Source organism: Planococcus citri, chromosome 4 (assembly GCF_950023065.1).
Source record: "Planococcus citri chromosome 4, ihPlaCitr1.1, whole genome shotgun sequence".
In the NCBI taxonomy this organism is placed as follows: Eukaryota; Metazoa; Arthropoda; class Insecta; order Hemiptera; family Pseudococcidae; genus Planococcus; species Planococcus citri.
In genome coordinates, this window is record NC_088680.1 from 23,758,458 (window position 1) to 23,780,922 (window position 22,465).

The following is a 22,465-nucleotide window of genomic DNA, read 5'->3' on the forward strand; positions in this document are numbered from 1 at the left end:
GGCGAAGGCGTTCGATGAGTTAAACAAGGCCTTGTAAGTTGTATGTAGATGTACTTAGGATAGTTATAGGTACAATGGTACATCTAAAAGGAAGCGTACTATTAGGTGAATTGCACTATACACTAGATTTTTGTATTATAATTATCGAAATGACCGTGGCATTGCAATAGGTCATGATTTTCGTTCGCAAGAGGGTTTAGGTTTACGTTTACTCGCCACAAGGGTTAATCATCTGTCTTAGAGTTTATTGAACTTGTAGGTAAACTAGGTACGAGTTATTCGGCGGCTTCGAATTAATATGCACTTTTTACGGTAAATGCACGATTAGTCGAGCAGATTGTAAATGGTCGATTTAATTATGATTAATGCAGGTACCTATATATCTATCTACCCGTGCTCATTTACTTATAGAGATATACCACAGAGAATGATACTGTTGGCGAAAAAAAAAACAACAACGAACTAAATACTCTCTATCCAGTATGTTTAATTAGTCTACCCTTCCATACCCTACCTTATGCTCTTTACCTTATGCAAGAGAACACATCGTGTTGTATACGATAGTATTGGCTTAAATTCTTGAACGTCGTTCAACTGTATAAGTCTTTGCGGAAAATAGCGTGGCAAAAATCGTCAATTACGTGCTGATGAAGCATGAAATGATAAATTACACTAATTTGCGGCTTGGACGGACGCGCGGATGCGCGTCGCGTCGCTCGGAATTACCATCAGAGGCAATAGATGTGTTTTGATTTTTAATACGATCATTTGTAATCCGCTTGACCTGTCGTGGCCATATGAAATTGTATCAGAAAAGAAACAGAAAAAAAATACTCTCAGCGCAGAGAGCTAAAGAGAGAAGGAAAAAAATGCACTGAGAGGTCTTTGGACTTGGCTGACGAGTGAGCTGTGCGGTAATTAATTAAATATTTTTTTATTTACGCTACCTTAATAATAAACGTTGCGCCGGAGCAGTTTACGACGGTACCTAAATCACTTTTAATTAGACGATGTTTTTAAATCGGACATTGAAAAAGATCTAAAATCTTATGAAAAAAAAAATGGTTACACTCGCGTGTTTAATTCTCGAACAAACCGAACGTCTGCCGTGGAAGGGGGCGGTGGAGACAGACTGCAGTGCGAGTTCTCGATGGAAATTATATTTCGTCTTTCATTTCCGTTGCTTTTTTCGACCAAAATGAGTCGAGAAATATATACGAATGAGATTCAATCTACTGCTAGTATGAGGTTTCATATTGTAATTTTCATTTCCCACGATATTACATCTGTATAATTCTGCCGCATACGAGTATGCTTACCTATACCTATACCTATTTATGAGACCGTTATACCAGTTTTTTTTTTTTTTTAGATAATAAATATGGGTCATTGTTAGTGTCAAGTACCGTTGAAATATTTAAAATATAGCATATGTATACGTATGCGTCGTTTTACGATACATATTCGTAGTATAGGTTTAGGTATACCTACTCGTACTGCAGCATTTTGCTAATAACTTTTGTAATTATTGCAAGCAATTCGCGACTCTTTTGCATAGTGTATAGATATTCATATTGCTATATAATATGTAGAGAAGAGATATACCTGTGGTACCTGTACCTATCCTATATCAACCTGTCATCTAATCTTATAAGGCTCATATATGGGTAGGTAGCCAACCAAGCAAGTAAAAATTTTCATTATTAGTAACCCAAATAGTTTACATGTGTAATGAACAGGAACTGGTTGGCCTGCTGCGAACATTGTTACTTTTATCTCGGCGCGTTAACGGTTACCTTGAACTTTAAGAAAAAAGTAAAAAAGAAAAAAAAATATATCCCAATCTAAATTGTTTCGAGATAAGCGTATATTTCAATTAGTTTACGAGACGATGTAATCGTTTCCGCGCCTTGGTTAATAAGATTACATCGGCTTCTCTCGCGCCGATGACTGAGATTCGGTAATCTGAGATGTAATTTTATCACCTCTCCTTTTTCATGCATTCGACGTCGAATTTGTTTCAAATCATTGACTACGCGGTCACCGTCGTTGTCGACGACGATATCTCTGAAGAGTGAAGAGGGTAGATAGTGGTGATGGTGATGGTGATGATGATGTGGTTTTTTTCGCGATTGTGAGTTGATCATTCAGAGGTGTGGATGTGAATGAGATGGAATCTGAGATGAGTTTAAGATTATGTGATGCTGAAAGATTTATCGATGATTGAGATTGACGTGAAAGTTTGGTGAGTGGAAACTTGGAAAGTAGTAAATTGCGGATATTTTTTAGGAAATGCGAGGAAAAATTTTAAATTTCTTGATAAATTGTAACCTGAACGAATAAAAAAATCATTGAATCGAAATAACACAATAATACATGTTAAAATCGATCGGAAATTTTTTTCATAATTTTTAACTGAATTTTACCAAGAGTTGCTTATTGTGAACGTCTCAAAATTGTGCGGGTATTTTTTTTTTAAATTTTTAACCCAACAGATTTTTAAAGTGTAAGTTACCTATCATTAAACTGCTCCAAAAACATACTTGAAGTTTCCCTCTGGGAATGGGACAATTGTCCAAAATGTGGATAAACTTGTTAAATATGTAGGTCAAGAATAAGCCACGACTCGATTTTTAGCTGCCTAAATTAATTTCCTTGCCTTTCGAAAAAATTTCAAAGTTTTACTTACTTTTACTTTTTTCCATTAACATGACTTTACTGTAACAAAGGCCAGAGGCACGACAGGTAAAAAGGTTACAGTTTTGAAGAAATTGAAAATCCACTAGAGGCTTCGGGATGGCTTGAAATGACTTCGAATTTCGGATCCGGAGAGTTGGCTTAAGAGATGATACAGAAATTCACTGCTAATTTACAAAAATTACTGTTAATTTACCAAAATTACTGGTAATTTACCAAAATTACTGGTAATTTACCAAAATTACTGGTAATTTACCAAAATTACTGGTAATTTACCAAAATTACTGGTAATTTACCAAAATTACTGGTAATTTACCAAAATTACTGGTAATTTACCAAAATTACTGGTAATTTACCAAAATTACTGGTAATTTACCAAAATTACTGGTAATTTACCAAAATTACTGGTAATTAACCAAAATGGCTTGTAATCTATCAAAATTTAAATTACTTGTAATTTACCAAAAATACCAACAATTTACCAAAATTACTGATAATTTACCAAAATGGCTTGTAATTTATCACTTGTAATTTCCCAAAATTTAAATTACTTGTAATTTCCCAAAATTTAAATTACTTGTAATTTCCTAAAATTACTGGTAATTTCCCAAAATTACCGGTAATTTCCCAAAATTACCGGTAATTTCCCAAAATTACTGGTCATTTATCAAAATGACTGGTAATTTACCAAACTGGCTTGTAATTTATCAAAATTCAAATTACTTGTAATTTACCAAAATTACAGGTAATTTCCCAAAATTACGGGTCATTTCCCAAAATTACTGGTCATTTATCAAAATTACTGGTAATTTACACCATCTTCATTTCTACTGAATAGATTTATACATAGGTATGTATTTTTTTTTTTAAGCATTCGTAAAGTATACCAAAAATAATCAATTTTAAATGTTCAAAAATTCGTCAAAAATTGAAAAATTAATTTAGACTGCTGAAATTTTGGTTATGAAAGTTTCAGATCATGTTCTTTCCAAAAATCACGGTCCTGTCCAAGTCGGAGACGGAGACCTCGAGAGATTTCCTTTCTAGGTTATTTGAACCTTCAAAAATTCACCAAAAATAAATAAAATGGAGTTCAGTCCCTAAAATTTTGTCTGATTCATTCAATGTTCTTTTGCCTGGGTCAGAAATTGTTTACCAACAATTTTTTTTTAAATGTTGAAAATGAAAGTTGAAAAAATCTAAGTATTTCATGAGCACCTATAAAAAGGCTGGTAAAAGTGAACCATTTTTGGTAGGTATTGCTGAAATTTTTGATAGTCGTTGCAGTTTTAAGAGCATAAAAAAATCAAAAAATACCTAAAAATACGTCATCAGGTTAAATTTTTACGTGTGGTAAATTCCATTTTTCGATTTTTTGACGAATTTTTAAAAATTTGAATTTGGCTCATTTCTGGTGAAAAAAGTCAAAATTTAATCAATTTGAGGTAAAATGCTGGTACAAGTTTCCATAAAATGAGCCAAAATGAAATTTAGCACTACAAACGTAATGAATGTGTCGTGACACGAATTTTCAAAATCTGTTTTCTTCAGTTCAAATAAATTTGTTCCACTGTCTGATTACTTTTTGAGAAAAAACAAAATGTCCCAATTACAAAAACATAGTTTGGTTTACATCCCATTTTCAGTTTTTCTCATCAAATGATAAGAGTTTCAAATCATTCTCAAACCTCCGCGTTTTTTTGAAAGTTTTTTTTAGTTTTTTTTTTGATTTCCCAGTTTTGGGAAAAGTGTTCTGAAAAGGGCCTAAATGAAATACAAAACCACGTAAGCTCAAATATGCTTTCTTTTCAACTGTTTGTTGATCATTTAAAAGTATGAATCCTACTTTAAAATCTGACTTTTTTATTAGAATTTAAAAATTATTCAAAAACATGCTCGAAAGTTTCACACTCATGAAAAAAAAAGCTTTAATTGGTTTTGAAGGTCAAAAATTAGGTTTAAACCGAATTTCAACTTGTTATAATGATTTTTTTTCATATATTTAGTGCTTTTACTGTTGAAAAGAAAACATCTAAAGCATAGAATTAATTGTATAAAATTTCTAAATTAATTCAAAGAATTTTTTTCTTTTTTAACGTCTCGTTACATCTGAATGCGTTCATAAAAAAACAATTTTTTAAAATTTGAATCTGTATGAATGGCTTTTGAAAATTTGCGCTTGAATCGATCGGATAGGTCATAAAAATGATGAATCCAAATTGATCGATGCTGATTTTCATTTTGGTTCTTTTTATGGAAATTCTTTTCAAAAAAAAAATTTAAAAAAACACAGAAGGGCTTGAAACTACTGACAATCGATTTGGAGATGGGAAATACGCAAATTTTCAACTTTTTTCCTTAGTTTAGTCAAAAAATTTTATAGAATTTGGACCCTTAAATTTTCAAAAATCTGCCTAAAATGAAACTTACACCTGAAATTTGGCACTGTTGATGTTTTCTTGAATCTTCTTTCAATTAATCTGTACGTGTTAAAAGATGTTTAAAATAATATTTTTCGCGTTATTCGTAATCCCAGGGCATTTCCTAAACAAAGTTACAAATAAAAATTACAAAAATTGCAATGAAATGAATTTGAAATTGTCAAGTTTTTTTCTTCTATTGGATTTAAAAAATTGGAAAGGAAATTATTATAAAATATTTTTAAAATTTCAAAAAACGTAGCCAAAAATCTAAAAGTTGATTATAAATGAATTAGAGCAACTGATACTCGTACTTAGGTACTATTGACTCTTGGAGTTTTGGATTATACGAGTACTGAAAAGACAAAACATTTTAAAATCGATTGTTTTTGTTTTGAAAAATGAAAATTGAAATTTTCCAGAGGATTTTGAACGATAACGATTTATTATCTTATCGCAATCCTTTTATTTTTCTAACCGTCTAGGAAATACAGCCCTGGGCAAATAATCCTCTTCACCCTGCCCTTCCCTACCTATCGCTCAACCCTGACTAAAAAGTATGAAGAAATTGCCCGCTACTCGTATAAATCTATAAATCAGCCCGGATCTCGATTCAAACCCAGAACTTTCATTTGTAAACAATACGATGTAATTTTTTTCCTCGCATACCGCGAAATCCGGTTGAATTTATTCGCGAAAGCCGGAACTTATCTCACTCAGGGGAGACGACGATGATGATGATGATTCAGAAAACATAAATGTGTATATAAACTGTTGATTTTTTTTGCCGTGTGTCTCTTTCGCCGTCGTCGTCGTCGTCATCGTCTTGCAAGTATTATGGTAATTCGCCAACAACGATAACAAAACAGAAAAGTATCATGAGTGCATAACAATGAGAAACCGGTTGCGCCAGGACATATCGACGATTCTCTTCCGCATTATTTACCGAAACCAAAAAAGAAAAAAAAACTCCACCGGTTGTTATAAGAGTATAAGTCACTGGGTAAATCGTTAGATGACCTAGAAAATAAATTTTCGGGCCAGTGTTAATCATGTGCAAGCGAGTATGTCAAGTGCATAGATTTCGCTATTTTTCTGCGAAATAAAAAAAAAATACCTATATCCAGATCCACGTATCTATCTTTTTTTATGATCGCATGCTGGTTGGTTAGTTAGTTACCCACGGAGTTCTATATACTAGTTTGTTTGTACCTCGTTAAAAGCGTAAATATATTGCCAGATATGGCAGATAAGGTAATTTTTAAATGGCAATTCGAATTTTAAAATGGTTCAAGTGCTGTGCCCTAGTTATAAAAAGAAAAATTCGGTTGTACTACTTCTTTGCATTAATAACTACTCAAGTTCTTATGCTATTTCAAAAACTTTTTTGTTTTAAAAATACATATTGGCAAAAGTTATGAGAAGCACTAAAAACCTCTACTCTAGGCATCCCAACTGGCAGGAACATTTTTGGAGTGGACCAAGATCAATCAAAAAAGCATGCAAAAATATCACCAGACTTCGGACAAAATTTCAGAGGTTGAAGGGCATTTCTCAATTTTTGGTGAATTTGAAAAAAAAAGAAACAAATTCGAGCCAAAAATGAGAAAAAGAGCAAAAGTTTACCAAGTGAATTTGGAAAGTTGAAAATTGATATGCATCCTATTTTCCAACTGACCCCCCTCCCTTTCCCTCCAATCGATTGAAGACGGTTTCGAGCCGTTTTGAGCAGTTCTGGAGCTTCCAGAAGATTATTGATAGTTGAAATTTTCACTAAATTTTACCCAATGAATTTGAAAGCTAAAATTTACAGCACAAAATTTTAGCTTTCAAATTCATTGGGTAAAATTTAGTGAAGATTTCAACTTTCAATGATCTTCTGGAAGCTGTATCATTCTGAGTCGATTGGAGACGGGTTGATGCTCTGACTCGTATAATTTTAGGGCGTTTTTTCGAAAACTGGAATCCTAAGAAAGATGGTGGAGGCTCCAAAATGGCTTAAAACTACCTCGAATCGACTCATGTTGTGTAAAAATTGAAGTATATAAAGTAAATTTCTGCTTTCCAACTTTATTGGGTCAAACGTTGTGGACATTTCAACTTTCAAAAATCTATTAGAGACTCCAGAACTTTTCCAAACTGTTGGAAACTGTTTTCAATAGATGGAGGGGCGAGGGGGAACGAGAATATGATTCTAACATTTTTGCTTAGTTTGGTGAAATTTTAATTTCTTCACATTTTTAGCCCAAATTTTATTTTTAAAAATTCACTAGAAATCAAAAAATGCACTTGAACTCTTGAAATTTTAACTGATTGTGTATTTTTGTATGCTCTTTTGATTTAGCTTTGTCTGATTCAATGAACATTTTTTAAACCAAACGAAAGAAAATTGAAGAGCATCCAAATTTGTACAACGGGCTAAATTTCTGGGGCAAAATTTTATTTTTAATAATTTTTTAAGACTTCAAATTTTGCCCATTTTGTATGAAAAAATCAAAATTTTGGTAAAATTATAGAAAGCTGAAATTTAGTTTATGCTTGAAATGTGATCTCTTGAATCGAAGAGGGAAGGGGTTAGAATTTTTCTGGAGGCTCCAGCAGATTTTTGAATTTTCCAGTTTTCGAATAAAAAGTATACATACCTTACCAACCTATTAAATTATGAATTTGAAACGGAAGTAACGAATTTTGTGAATTTGTGCTCAAATGAGCTGCCGAACTTCATTTTTACCTTTTTTTATAAGAATTTTTCCAAATCTTGAAAATCCAAAAATTCACCGGAGGCTTTAAAATGTTTTGAAATCCCCAGCAATTGATTCAGGATGTTGGAAATATGGCTTGAATCAAATTTCAGCTTTTTATTTCAATTTCTTCAAATTCTGATTTTTTTTATATTGTGAATCATTTTTTTTTGGCTCTCTAAATTTTAGAATGTTTTTACAATTTTTTGTTGACTTGCACATTTATTTATAAATGTAATCCAATTTCTGAAACTCTCAATAAAATTTTTAGACAGTCTTAAAAAACTTCTTCAAGATTTCAATTTGATTTCTCAATTTCTCTCTTTTTCTGTGTATTTCAGTTAATTTTTTCATAATTTTGATAATATTTTTCAATTTTTAGTCAATTTACACTCAATTTTGAGATGAATTCGCAGGCTTTTTCATCTTTTGTTGAGTTCTGAAAAATGTTCCAATGTAGTTTTATAAAATTTTGGAAATTTTTGCTGTTTGAAAATCTTGAATTTCAAAATTTTTCAGCTGCTAAGTTGATTATAACGCGTTCTGGAACGATTTGAAATCGCTGAAGAAAAGTCAACTTCTGCTGGAGGCTTCAGATTGGCTCGAAAATGGTGATAATCGATTTGGAAGGTTGTCTTCAGGAAGTACGAATACATAGATCGGAATTTTTTCCAAGTTTTAGATATTAAAGTATCTACTTACCTTGCAAAAAATTCTACCATTTTTAAAAATTTATAAAAAGTTGAAAACACAACTTGGGCAGCTCAAAATTTGGTTCTGGGGTCTGGGTGGCCTGCTCTTTTAGTGAGCCAAATTTTTCAGCTCAGTCAGAATTGACAGAGTGTAATTGTTTCCTTGTTGAAGAAAAATCATAAATTTTTCCCCATCGAATGTGATCCATATTTTCTAGATCTACTCCAATTTCAATGATTTTTCTCTCACATGAACGTGAGCTGATTTTGCTGCGTTGGCGTATTTTTTTATCCAATATGACATCGAGGATTAATCCAGGACATCCTAAATATTTTCGTCGTTATATTATGGATTGCTCAAAATGACGAGTGTATGTTGAAGTTGAATAGTACGTTAGCATTGTTGTTCCGCACGATTTTCTATAACGTTAATACGACGATGGTCGTCCCTCACCTTGACAAGTTCACTTTTTTATTGTTTTCATTTTTCAAGTCGGTAAGTTGAATTTAATTCGAGAATGTGTGGAACGAAACATGATGAGAGATGGTTACAAATGGACTCGTGTATCTGGTAATTCGTCCATCTCTCTGGTCATCGATCAAATTGCCGTTGTTGTGTGCAGTTTGTTGTAAGCCGGGCATCTTTCTCTTTCTATCTATAGGTAGATAGGTATAAATCGCAATACACAGTTGAAATGTGCGATGAGAATTCACCATGAACGATGACATCGAAGATTCATGAGTTCGCGTTAATCTTTTCAGCGCAGATGTGGGTTCGTCGGTCGGTCTAGGTGGTTCTGGCTACCATTAGCATTTTGCATACTTACTATAAAATGTACCATCGCCATCGTCAATTTATGCGGCTATAAAATGCGGGATCTTTTTCTGCTACATTGAGCAATGCGGGATGCGTCGTTCTATATTTTGATAATTGATGTTTGGTGGCGGAAACCGAGTCGCGGATCGAGACTGCTCGGTCAATGGTGTTTGAATGTAAGCAAAACTGACGTGTATGAGGTTTGATCAGTCACTCTCTTTGGTCTCTGCGAGTCTGTGCTGTGTGGTGACTGGTGAGCTGCTTTGTATGTTGTTAATTATGACTGTAAAGTACACAGATTCGGTCTGTAGTACAGTTACCTAGGTGTTAATGTGTCGTTTTAAAAAAACGAACTCGGGCTAACGGTACTTAAGAGAAAGAGAGACTCGCAGACATACGTCAGATCCATCAGCCATCAACTATTCGACCAATCAATCGTCATAGAGTAGTAAGGTGCTGGGTGGGCATGAGCTCGAGCATGTATTTGTATACTAAATACACGATGATGAGGGTACATAAGCAAAACATATAGATAGGTATGTGAGGATGACGAAGTCTGCAACATTACATTTGTGTGTACTGTGTACACACATTACATCTCATTATAAATTCTGTCTTCCGCTTGGTACACTGCAGATACGTTAACCTAATTTTAATACATTCGTTCGCCAAGTTCGCTGTACCTGTGCTCTTCTCTGTCTGTTGTGTACGTCTCGCTAACTTGATACTTCCGTTCACGACGATCGCGACTCGCCGACATCGACACTGGTTCGACTTCGAATTTGAACTGCAACTTTGCAGGTTAACCTACTATTTTTGCCAATCGCCAAAAATATTGGGATCGTCCTTCAGCGATGCTGTTGTGTGAAAGTACGAGTGTGTACTCAGCTCACCTATATGAGCCTTTATGCAGTGAGGAGTGTCATTGTGCAATTATAGTATACGTGAAACAATATCGAGGACTTGATGGGTTCAACTATTCTTAGCTTAATCACGAGCCACATCCGGCATTATTTTATCGTCTCGTGAATGTTCGGCAGGGCACAATGATCTTATAGAAAGTACCAATTCAAGGTATTTCTAGGTACCTACAAATAGTACGTAGGATGGATTGGATGTTGCGCATGTAGATACTTTCGTTTTGTGAATCACGCGTGTTTTTTTGACCGCGTACTATGTGAGGTTGACCTTAAACGTGTGTATTTTGTCGAAATGTGGGATGAAATTTAGATTTATCGAGTTCGTTGTGAAGTTTTGGCGTATGTAAATGGTACGAGTACGAGAGAAGGTGGCGGTGTGTTTTGCAGACTGTGATACGTTGTCTGAATGGATTTTGTGGCAGAGTAGACCACTTTTGATTGCAAAATTCGTCCTATTTTTTCGGATAATTCTCAAGTTAATCTGTATGACATGTTAGGAAGTCGGAATCGTAATGACTTCGGTTAGTTAACCCGATAAGTAAAAGTGAAGGCATTTTATTGATACGATTTTAGATAGAGAATTGATGCAGTTGATTTACTCAGTTAATCTGCGAAATGGTCAATTCCTATTGTCAAAGCCCAAAGGAAGAGTTGAAAATGCACAACTTTGGTTGATCACCATGAAGTCACCAGAACTCACCAGAATGTCAAAAAACGATTCAAGGGCTAAGAATATATTCTGGTGATTTCTTCACCAATAAAATTTGCCATAAGAAAGACAAATAGTCACATGGTGACTCCTCGCTGAATCTTTCTCGTTGAAGTCACCAGAATTCACCAAGAAGTTACCAGACTGTCAAAAAATGATTGAAGGGCAAGAAGTATATCCTGGTACTTTTTTCACAAATAATTCGCCATATGGAAGAAAAAACTCACATTGTGATTACTTGGTGGATCAACGTCACCAGATGTCGCCAGAATTCACCTAGGAGTCACCAGACAGTGAGAAAGATTTCCAAGTGCGGTGAAGACATTCTGGTGATAACTTGAACATCAATTCACTACCTGAAAGTCAAAAACCCACTTGGTGAATCCTTGGTGAATCTGTCACCAGAAGTCACCAGAATTCACCATGAAGTCGCCAGATAGTCAGAAAAACTTTCAAGTGCTTTGGTGACAGTCTGGTGAATGCTTGAACATGAGACTGAACCCCACATGGTTACCCCTTGGTGAATCTGCCACCAGAAGTCACCAGAATTCACCAAGAAGTCACCAAGTGGGTTATTGACTTTCTGATGGTGAATTGATGTTCAAGTACTCACCACAAGAACCTCACAGCACCTAAAAAATTATCTGACTGTCTGGTGACTTCTTGGTGAATTCTGGTGACTTCTAGTGACATTTTCACCAAGGATTCATCAAGTGGGTATTTGATATTCAGATGGTAAGTTGATGTTCAAGTACTCTTTAGAAGGTCCCCAAAGCACTTGAAAATCTTTCCGACTGCCTGGTGACTTCTAGGCTAATTCTGGTGACTTCTGGTGACAGATTCACAAAGGATTCACCAAGTGGATTTTTGACTTTCAGATGGTGAATTGATGTTCAAGTACTCACCAGAACGTCCTTACAGTACCTAAACAAATATTTCGACTTGTTTGGTGACTTCTTGGTGAATTCTGGTGAATTCTGGTGAATTCTGGTGACTTCTAGTGACATTTTCACCAAGGATTCATCAAGTGGGTATTTGATATTCAGGTGGTAAGTTGATGTTCAAGTACTCACTAGAAGGTCCCCAAAGCACTTGAAAATCTTTCCAACTGCCTGGTGACTTCTTGGCTAATTCTGGTGACAGATTCACAAAGGATTCACCAAGTGGATTTTTGACTTTCAGATGGTGAATTGATGTTCAAGTACTCATCAGAACGTCCTTACAGTACCTAAACAAATATTTCGACTTGTTTGGTGACTTTTTGGTGAATTCTGGTGAATTCTGGTGACTTCTGGCGACAGATTCACCATAGAGACACCAAGTGGGTTATTGACTTTGTGACGGTGAATTGATGTTTATGCATTCACCAGAATGTCCCCAAAGCACATGAAAAATTTTCCGACTGTCTGGTGACTTCTTGGCTAATTCTGGTGATTTCTGGTGACAGATTCGCCAAGCTTTCACCAAGTAGGTTTTTGACTTTCAGATGGTGAATTGATGTTCAAGTACTCACTACTCACCAGAAGGTCCCCAAAGCACTTGAAAATCTTTCCGACTGCCTGGGGACTTCTGGTGACAGATTCACCATAGAGTCACTAAGTATGTTATTGACTTTCTGACGGTGAATTGATGTTCATGCATTCAGCAGAATGTCCCCAAAGCACATGACAATTTTTCCGACTGTCTGGTGACTTCTTGGCTAATTCTGGTGACTTCTAGTGACAGATTCACCAAGTGGGTTTTTGACTTTCAGATGGTGAATTGATGTTCAGGTACTCACCAGATGGTCCCCAAAGCACTTGAAAATCTTTCCGACTCTCTGTTGACTTCTTGGTGAATTCTGGTGACTTCTGGTGACAGATTCACCAAGGAGTCACCTTGTGGGTTTCTGACTTTCAGATGGTGAATTGATGTTCAAGTACTCACCAGAAGATCCCCAAAGCACTTGGAAATCTTTCTAACCGTCTGTTGACTTCTGGTGACAGATTCACCAAGGAGTCACCTTGTGGGTTTCTGACTTTCAGATGGTGAATTGATGTTCAAGTACTCACCAGAAGATTCCCAAAGCACTTGGAAATCTTTCTAACCGTCTGTTGACTTCTGGTGATAGATTCACCAAGGAGTCACCTTGTGGATTTCTGACTTTCAGATGATGAATTGATGTTCAAGTATTCACCAGAAGGTCCCCAAAGCACTTGAAAATCTTTCCAACCATCTGGTGGCTTCTAGTGACAGATTCACCAAGGAGTCACCAAGTGGGTTTTTGACTTTCAGATGGTGAATTGATGTTCAAGTACTCACTAGAATGACCCCACATCACTTGAAAATTATTCTGACTACCTGGTGACTTCTTGGTGATTGTTGGTGACAGATTCACCAAAAAGTCGCAAAGTGGGTTTTTTCCTTTCATATGACGAATTGTTTTCGTGAAGAAATCATCAGAATGTACTCTGAGCTCTTAAAATACTTATTTTTTGACAGTATGGTGAATTCTGGTGACTTCTTGCTGACTGATTCACTTCACCAAGTAGTCACCATGTGAGTTTTTGTCTTCCTTCTGGCAAATTATCGGTGAAGAAATCACTAGAATGTACATTGTACTCCTAGCCGTTGAATCATTTTTTGACAGTCTGGTGAGTTCTTAGTGAATTCTGGTGGATTTTGGTGACTACTTAAATATCATGAAAAAAACTCTGAATTTGGTGCATAAAAATGATAACAAATTTAATAAATCTTGCTAAAATTGAGTAAAATTGGGCAAAAATTGCTTTAAAGTTTTTCAAAATGTTATGGTGACGTTTTAAAATGATTGAATGTTGATGAAACATGGGAAATTTGTGCAGAATATCGCAAAACAAGACTAATATAATAATATTATAAATAAATCATGAATAATTACACGACAGTCAGGTCGAATTTCATCAAAATGCAATAAAATCGGCATGAAAATCGAACAAACATCCTAAAGTTGATCCAGTATTGCAAATTTTGTGCAACATGTTGCAAAAAAGTCTAAACATACCATAAAAAAATTACGGAAAATTGATCAAATTTTATCGAAATGGAATAAAATTGGCATAAAAATTCTCCGAAAGTGACCAAAAATACAATACATATGAGTGAAATTTAAGAAAGATTTGTTGAAGTTTGTTGAAAATATTTGAAAATTGTTAAAAGTTGGTGAAACATCACGAAATTTGAAAAAAAAAAGTTATTGAAATTTTATCCAAAATGGAGTGAAATTCAGCAAAAATTGTATAAAATATCGTTGAAAACAAAATTTAAAAATTAAAAATTGACATAAAAATCACTGAAATCTGCTTGCAAAAAGTTTAAAAAGTAAATTTTTTTGAGTTTTTGAGGTGACGTTTTAATTTTTTGGCGTATTGCTCATTTTTGCAGATAATCTATGGATCCTTTCTTTCTTTTTTTATTTCTGAAGTCAATTTTTGAGACGATTTTGGATATTTTTAGGCGATTTGGAACTTCTGACAGCAATTTCAATTCGCTAGAGTTAGGATAACTTGTCGGAGACCCCATGATGGAATAAAAAGCTACCTCGTAGTACTATTTGATTCTAGGGCAGAAGCTGATTTTGGCGTAACAACTCCCATCTCAAAATTTTCTGTCATAGTGAAAAATTATTTTTTTAAATTTGTCAATACCCAATCGAAAAATCAACTTCCATAGCTCAAAATTTAATTCTGAGGTGTTTTACAATAAAGCCTTCAAAACTTCAAATTATAATCATAAACTCTCCCAATTATGGTGGTCAAGATTTATCGCAAGGCCCATACCCCATCGATTCATGGAATGAAAAAACAATGTCTATGAATATTAACGCGTATTTTACTTTTGAGCAATGTTAAGGCCAAATCACATTTTAAATAAATTTTACAGTCTAGTACTGCTCGACTGGACGATGGTCAGCAATAAGTACTCGCTCAAGTATATAATAATTCCACAGGTGAATTTCACGGCTGGTTGAGTTAAACGTGGTGGTTTTCATCGACCTCGTCGTATGACCCAATAATTACGTTTACAACACACCTCTATAGTTGCTGTCAACCTGACACAAGTTCGGAAGAAGGAAAAGAAAACCGGCCATACGTTTATGTAATTTGTATGAATAACGTTTCCCGTTAACGACTGCATGTCTCACTCTCAACCATCTACAATAATGTAGGTATAGGTACTTAAATTCACGTACTCGTAGGTTCATCATAATATGTACAGAAATATGTATACGTGTAAGGCGGTGTTGCATCGCTTTCAAACAACATTTAAAAAAGTATAATTTACGTACTAGGCTTTAAAAAAACGCTCAATTTAAACACTGCCCAAGGGGGTCGTGAAATTATGAAATTTTAATTCAAAAATTTGACCCATTACGGAATGTGTACGCACAAATACGAGTAAATAATTTTAAACTTGATCTTGGTACAGGTAAAATACACAAAACAACACAACATCGCATTCATGTATCGATATCGATGCAGATGCGGAATCAATCGCAGCCGCCTCGTAATATTAATGAGCCGTGCAAAATTAGCATTGTATGCGCCTATATTAATACCTCGGTGTATTCTTTTGTTCATTAATGACCAAATAAACGTCGCGCTAACAATGTATCAATGGTAATGTTTTGATATATGAATGCAAAATGAAATGTGTGGGTATCCAAGATACTTACTCGTGCATAAGCTTAAGCTTATATTGTTTGACAATATCTCGAAGCGTTATTTATTTTAATTTTATGACCGCAGGTTTAGCGTATAAGAGATGTAATAAGGATGAAAGAATAAGGGTAATGGTGGTTTCACTTTTGATGTGAATAATTTTTTCGGTCGTGTTTTTTTTTTTTTTGCCTTCTGCATCTTCTTTCTCTCGGTAATTGGTCCAAGTGTCCTAGTTGAGGTATTCGATCGTGTGTGGGTGGGTTTTTATACAGATTGGAATTTGGAACGATTGACGAATGGCGGAGGTTTTTTAATTGTTGAATACCAGTCGTTTGTTTGTTTATTTTAGAAAGCTTTGGTGTCATTTTTTTTCTATTATTGCAATGAACTAATTTGTAATAAAATTGGGTTTCAATCTCACTTCTCAGTGCATGGGTGTCCATTCTCGATCATAAAATTTATTATTTGAAAAAAAATATTCATCAAAAATTTGAAACAATGGAAGAGTAGAAAATTTGTCATATTTTCAAATTAACTGATGATGAAGAAACCTTTCAGTCAAAAAATTGAAGAATTTCTCTGCAGTGGTTTAAATTTTTCAGAATAGTCCAAAAATTGCAAAAACTTGGATTAAATACCTAGTGACTAATTTTGAGATCAATGAGAAAAATAGTCCAGTTTTGGGGCACAAATTTTTCTAAAAAAAAAAAAGGCATGAAGTAGGTACATTACATGCTTAAAAATGTTATTGGCCAACTGCAACTCTGACCATCTTCTACATTGTTCATTTTTGACACAAGTGAGAAAAGGTATAGTTTTTGAAAAATGTTGCCCCTAAAAATACACTTTTTAGTGTGCGTAGCACACTATTGGTTTCGCTTTGAGAAATTAAATTTCATTATACATGAATGTTCTCTTAAACTATCCAACCGTTTTTTGTACCTATTGGACACCATTTGAGAATCATTAAGGCGGAGGGAATAGATTATTTTTCATTCAATTCGGATGGGTAATTGCTGAGTAATTGCAATTTTAGTTCATTATTTTAATGCATTAAATCCTAAAAAAGGGAAAAGGGGACTTGCAAAACACCTGCCGCTCATTGTACCCTGCTATACCCCCAGTCTATTCCATCTCCGCTTTTCAAATCAGCTGTCTCATTGTACCCTGTTACACCCCTCATCTGTTAGCTGTATGTTCCAAGTGGGAGTGGTTTGGTGGGGCGTTTACCCAACAAATATATTCTTTTAATGCCCTAACCCACCATGTAAACTCGTAGTCGAATGGTTAGGGCATGTAGGTAGGAATAGGAATTGTAGGGTCCCAGGTTCGAATCCCCATCAGGTAGGTAGGTATAGGTGACGGATTTTTCGTTGGAAATATTGGATAGGTAAATGCTGTGGAGTGAGTACATGATGCTGGTGCAAAATAAAACGAATTTTGAACCCTCTGTAGCCCCCTCATTTTGATTTATAAAAACAAAGTTATGAAATATGATGATATCATTTTGCTAAATGAATTTTCATTTCACTTATTCAAATACTTTTTACTATACCTATAGCGCCGTAAGTACAGTAAAAATTACCTTGAGATGAGTAATTTTTACTTTTTATGATATAAAAATTACTTTAAAATGAGTAATTTTTACACAACTTGGTTAATGTAATTTTTATTATCATGCTTTAGTAAAAATTATTAAAACAAAATGATTTTTACTAATGTTATAGCAAAATTTATTAAAATGATGATTTTTACTATAAGATTACAGTAAAAATTATTATTGTAACTGAACAGTTGAAAATTGCTGATTTTCAAAACAAATTTTATCATACTTATATTATGTATTTTTGTATGGGATCTGGTTATTGTGCTAAATATGTGGTCAACATTTTTTGTAAAAATTACCCATATTTTTTTCGTGTTATTTAGAGGCAATGAAAATTCTTAACATATTTTATATGATTTAATAATTTTAGAATCAAAGGCAAATTCTGAAAATTGGTTTGAAATTTTATAAATTTGAAGACAATGGAAATTCTAAAAAAAATATGAAAATTTGACATTTAGAGACACTGAGAATTCCAAAAATTGATTAAAAGTTCTATAAGTTGTAGATAATGTGAACTTGAAAATGATATGAATAATTGAAGAGCTCTATTCCAAAGTGGGTCAAGTCATTTTTTCCTCCAAAAAATGCGTTTAAAGTTTTTGATACTGAAATTTGTTCTGTTTCCAAAGGTCGGTGCACCTTTCCTTTCTTTGGACATAGAACAATCACTTGTAGAAAAATTTACTTTGAAAAATCCATCCCACTTTGGAATAGAGCTCTTCAATTATTGTATGTAATATCTTATGAAGATAATGAGAATTCTGAAAAATTAGAGGCATGCACTACTTAGCTATGTAATAGCGGTTATAGCTGTAGAAAAGGCAGCTAGCTACGCACACTTTGCAGCTAAGCTTTGCTTAGCTGTCTAGTTCTTAATCTCGTCAAAAGTATATAGCTCTTGAAAAGGTGTTGCTGATCAGAAAATGACCCAAAAATGTTACTCTTGGATTATTTTGGAAAATTCAAATTTCTATAAGACCTTTTAACTTTATCAATTGAGCATCAAGGACTTTTTTTGAGACCTTCCTCTTTACTTCAGTAATGAAAAAATGAATGAAATCGATGTTTGAATGATTGAATGTAAGTTGACCATTTGTATGTAGTTCTTTAGGTATTCAAAAAATGCAAATTCAAAAAAAAAACATTTTTTAGTTAAAAAAAAAAAAAAAACTAAACAATTTATACGTACTTAGATAAGACACTCGCAGTCTCCATCGCTTCGTTTCGAATAGTTTTCACTCAGGTACTCAAAACGGTCTTTCAACGCGGAAAATCGCTTAAAATCAAGTAATTTTGCCCCGAATGTGGAAGGGAGGAGAAATTTTGTGTTACAATACATATTAGAAAGTTTAATACCAAATATCACCAATTAAGTTCTCATGTAAGTGCCTATTGTATTAAATTGAAAATTGTGTTTTTTGAAATTTGAAAATCTTTCCATTGTTTTTTATTTGATATTACGTAAAATGAAATTTTTTTATTTTTTGTTCATTTTTTTAAATTTTGTCAATTTTTTTTCAAATTTTTACGAGTTTTTAACTCTACAAAAATGGTTTAATTATTTCAATTAGGTACATTTTACAACTAAAAATGGCAAAAAGTTGAACGTTATTGCAATCATAAAAAAACACACAAGAAGTGAAAAAAAAATTGAACGAAAAGTTATGGTTGGAAAGTTTAAAAAATTGAAGTTTTTTTTAGAATATTTACTGAGAAAATAATGCAAAAATTTTCAAGTATTAGGGATGATTTTTACAAAAGTGAAAAATATTCAAAAAATATTATTAGGTAATGGTATTTTGATAACACATTTCAGTTTTTTGATTGAATAGACCCATCTTTACTCCCCTCCCCTCCCCGCGATCATTCGCTGTAAAATTATCTGATTTTTAGTGAATTTTTTTATTGATTTTCAAACCTACGAGTTCAATAAAAACAATTATTCTGTACCTAATTTTGAATAGTTTTAACAATTTGCTAGTGCAGGGTGTCTAAACGGTCATGAAAGAAAGTCATGAAAAAGTCATGAATTTTACTCGACACCCTCCGAAATTTTTTTAAAAAGCCCATAAAATGAAAAAAAAAATGAAAAATTAGTCCAAAAAATCAAAAAAATTAAAAAAGAGGAATACCTGGTTTTTGATCCTGTAAAAAATGGCAACCCTGTTCGACGAGTAAATCTAAGTAAATTAGCTACATATTATACCCATGTACTTATTTACTGGGTAAAAATGTGAAAAATAGGTCATGAAAAAGTCGTGATTTTTTTGTCTGGGATTTTTGTTGGACACCCGGTGTGCTGAGATGGATTTTGTCATTTTCAGCTTGAATTAAACTTTTATGTTACAATTTTGGAAAGATTTTCCACTTAATCTATGTTACATGACGAATTTCCTCCCAATTTGTAGCCTAATTTCTTCCATGTGATTTCAATTTTTGAAATTTTTCTATTTTTAAGTAGATTTCTATTCTATACTTGGCAACATTTAAACATTGGAATGCATTTTTAGATTATTTCGAAAAAACCTTTTGAGTTTGAATAAACTTTTTACAAAAGTTGAATGTGTGTATTCAATTTTAAGTATACCATTCCCCTATCACCTCCACAAATGTCTTGTGGTTTTAATCTGAATATCTGTTTTTTAATCAAAATTGAAAAGCAATATTGCTATGATACCCAATATTAAATTGAAATTAATTTTTAATGAGTATGTCAATGAAATGCTTTGTAATTTATGGTTTGGTTAGAAATTTTAGTGAGGTAGAATGAAGATGGACACATTGTTTTGACACATGACACACGTCAAGATATAGCATATGTATACCGAATTATCCACTACCTAGATTTATAATCAAGTCATCATGATCTCATATATTTACCGAATCGATTGGTTCTCTGTAATCCTGATATACCTATAATAAGAATTGGCAACATTTGACCAACCACATGCGAAAGGTTATTGTCATCTATGGCACGAATTTCATCGCAAAAGCCTTCTAGGGCATAAAACTTTCAATTTAGAATGAAACATTCAATCGTGCACAATAGAACGATATTCAATAGTGTTGAACTCTCTCGAAGAAGAGTCAAAGAAGAAAAAGAAAAAAAAAATATTTTAAAGCAATGCCGAACCGAAGTGCTACCGAAATTAATAATGTAATGTTACCTATACTATTTCTGTTCTGTTCTGTGCGAGTCTTCTGCGTGAGTATGAAACGGAACAATGACACGTGTTTTTGACCATTCTTCAATGGTACCTGGGTAATAATGGGAAATATATACTCTTGTCAGCGGTGTAATAATACTTTTAAAGTAATCTTAATTGTATTACGGATTATCATCACTCTGTTGTGTGCTGTGCTGCTGACACGTAGGTAGGTAAATTCACCTCCCAAGGGGCTCTAAAAAATTTGTTGCCATTAGCTGAGGTTTCATTTTGAAGGGGATAGGCCTATTCGTCACGTGGACCGCAAAAATTCCTGAATTGTTTCCAGAGTGATTCATTAAATCATTATGATGTGTGAGTAATGGAAGTAAAAGTTGATAAAATATACATTGAGAGTGTGTTCGAAACGGATAGAAAGTGATTATAATATTATTTATCGTCGTTTATTGTTTAATACGTTTAATTTTAATGCATTTTTAAATGTTCTCGCGAAAGTAAACAGTCGTCGAGGTTTTTGGTCGTGTTTAATCGCGCTTTGGTTTTTGCGAATGTGATGATGTCGCGTTGTTTATATTATTGTGAGACTTTGGTCGAGTTTTTATTCGATATTTTTGAATGAATTAAATTTTTGGAGGTTTATTGGTATGTACTTAACTGTTTTTATTTATAAACTGAAGCTTAATTAATGCTCAAGTTTTCTTAAAATTTGGGATTATTGATACTGAAACCTGAACTCAATCTTTCCTTTGTCTAAACATTGAGGTATGTAGTTAATGGAGAGATTATGAAGAGGAAAGGGAAGAGGATTTAATTAATTTCTATAAATTGCGTGTTTGAATTTTTTTTTGAATTTTCAACAATTTTTGATTTTCTACGTCATTTTTAATAATTCTTGGATTTTTTTTATTATTTTTTCATTTTTTTAAAATTTTTATTCATATTTCAAGTGATTTGTGTGTGGCAAATTTTTTTCAACTTTTTTCACTTTTTTTGATCAATTTTTATCCACTGATTTTTTCCTATAATTATTTTCTCAGGTTTGCTCTTTGAGAATGTATACTTAAAAAAAGGCTTTAGCTCTGCATCTTTAATGTTCTTCCTCCAATTAATGCTTGAAAAAATCTAAATTTTTTGTGCAAAATATTTTCGTCGAATTCTGGCACAAACGCGTGAAAATTAACGACCCAAAAAATATGAATTATTAAGGAAGTACAGTTTTAATAAAACGACTGGAAACGTTTTTAAAACGAAAAATCATTTAGAAAAATGATATAAATTTAGCATCCATCCGATGTTTATGAGACCTGAACCAGTCTATCTCTACATAGCGTTTTATAGATACCTATTTGGCATTTCCTGTAGGTCTAGGCTCGTTATGGAATAATAATTCCACTTTTTTTCTCAATAAAAAAAAATACACAATTATCTCATCAGGAAACTCGGATGGAATTTTTCGCAAATGTTGCTTCGATGCTCGTCGTACTTAGCTAATTCAATTAAATATCTAAAAATATCGCAATTTTTTAAATAATTATTTCCACTAAATTGGTACATAGGATTTTATGTTAAATCAATAAATTATTTTCTTTCTCTCTCTACGATCAAAATATAGGTCGTAATATAATCGTATACTAAAAATGCTTTCAATGTGTTTGTTGCAGCTCAGAAGATAAATGAGGGTAGGAAGCAGGGGGCGACGTCGACGTCGCCACCGAACACTACACGATATCTACGAGCAACGCTGCACAGACAACAATAAAATGGAAAAACCTATTTGTAGTACGAGGATCGACGACGACGATGAAGACGATATAATGAATACGACAACGACAACGACGACGACGACGACTAGCAGCAGAAACAACAGTAATTTGAAAAGATACTGGACGGTGATCGCGAGCAGTGCCCTCTTCGCATTCATGATACCGGTTACGTGCGGCGCGATGCTTCCGGCTTGGGAAACGCAGCCGTCGTCTGCAGGTAAACTGTTGTTACTGTTGCTGTTGCTGCGATG

General features: G+C 33.6%; 1 protein-coding gene across 4 annotated transcripts in view; it reads left to right on the forward strand.

Moving 5' to 3' along the window:
* LOC135842384 (serine proteinase stubble-like) overlaps nucleotides 1–22,465 on the forward strand; it is an 83,837-nt gene that overhangs the window by 29,731 nt on the left and 31,641 nt on the right. For 3 of the 4 annotated variants that reach the window (XM_065359819.1, XM_065359821.1, XM_065359818.1), the window contains one exon: nucleotides 22,113–22,431. In XM_065359819.1, the coding sequence (XP_065215891.1) occupies nucleotides 22,125–22,431 (307 nt within the window). In that variant the 5' untranslated portion in view covers nucleotides 22,113–22,124. Of the gene's footprint in view, nucleotides 1–20,975; nucleotides 21,094–22,112; nucleotides 22,432–22,465 lie in introns of those variants that run through there. The other variant, XM_065359820.1, reaches the window with a different exon arrangement.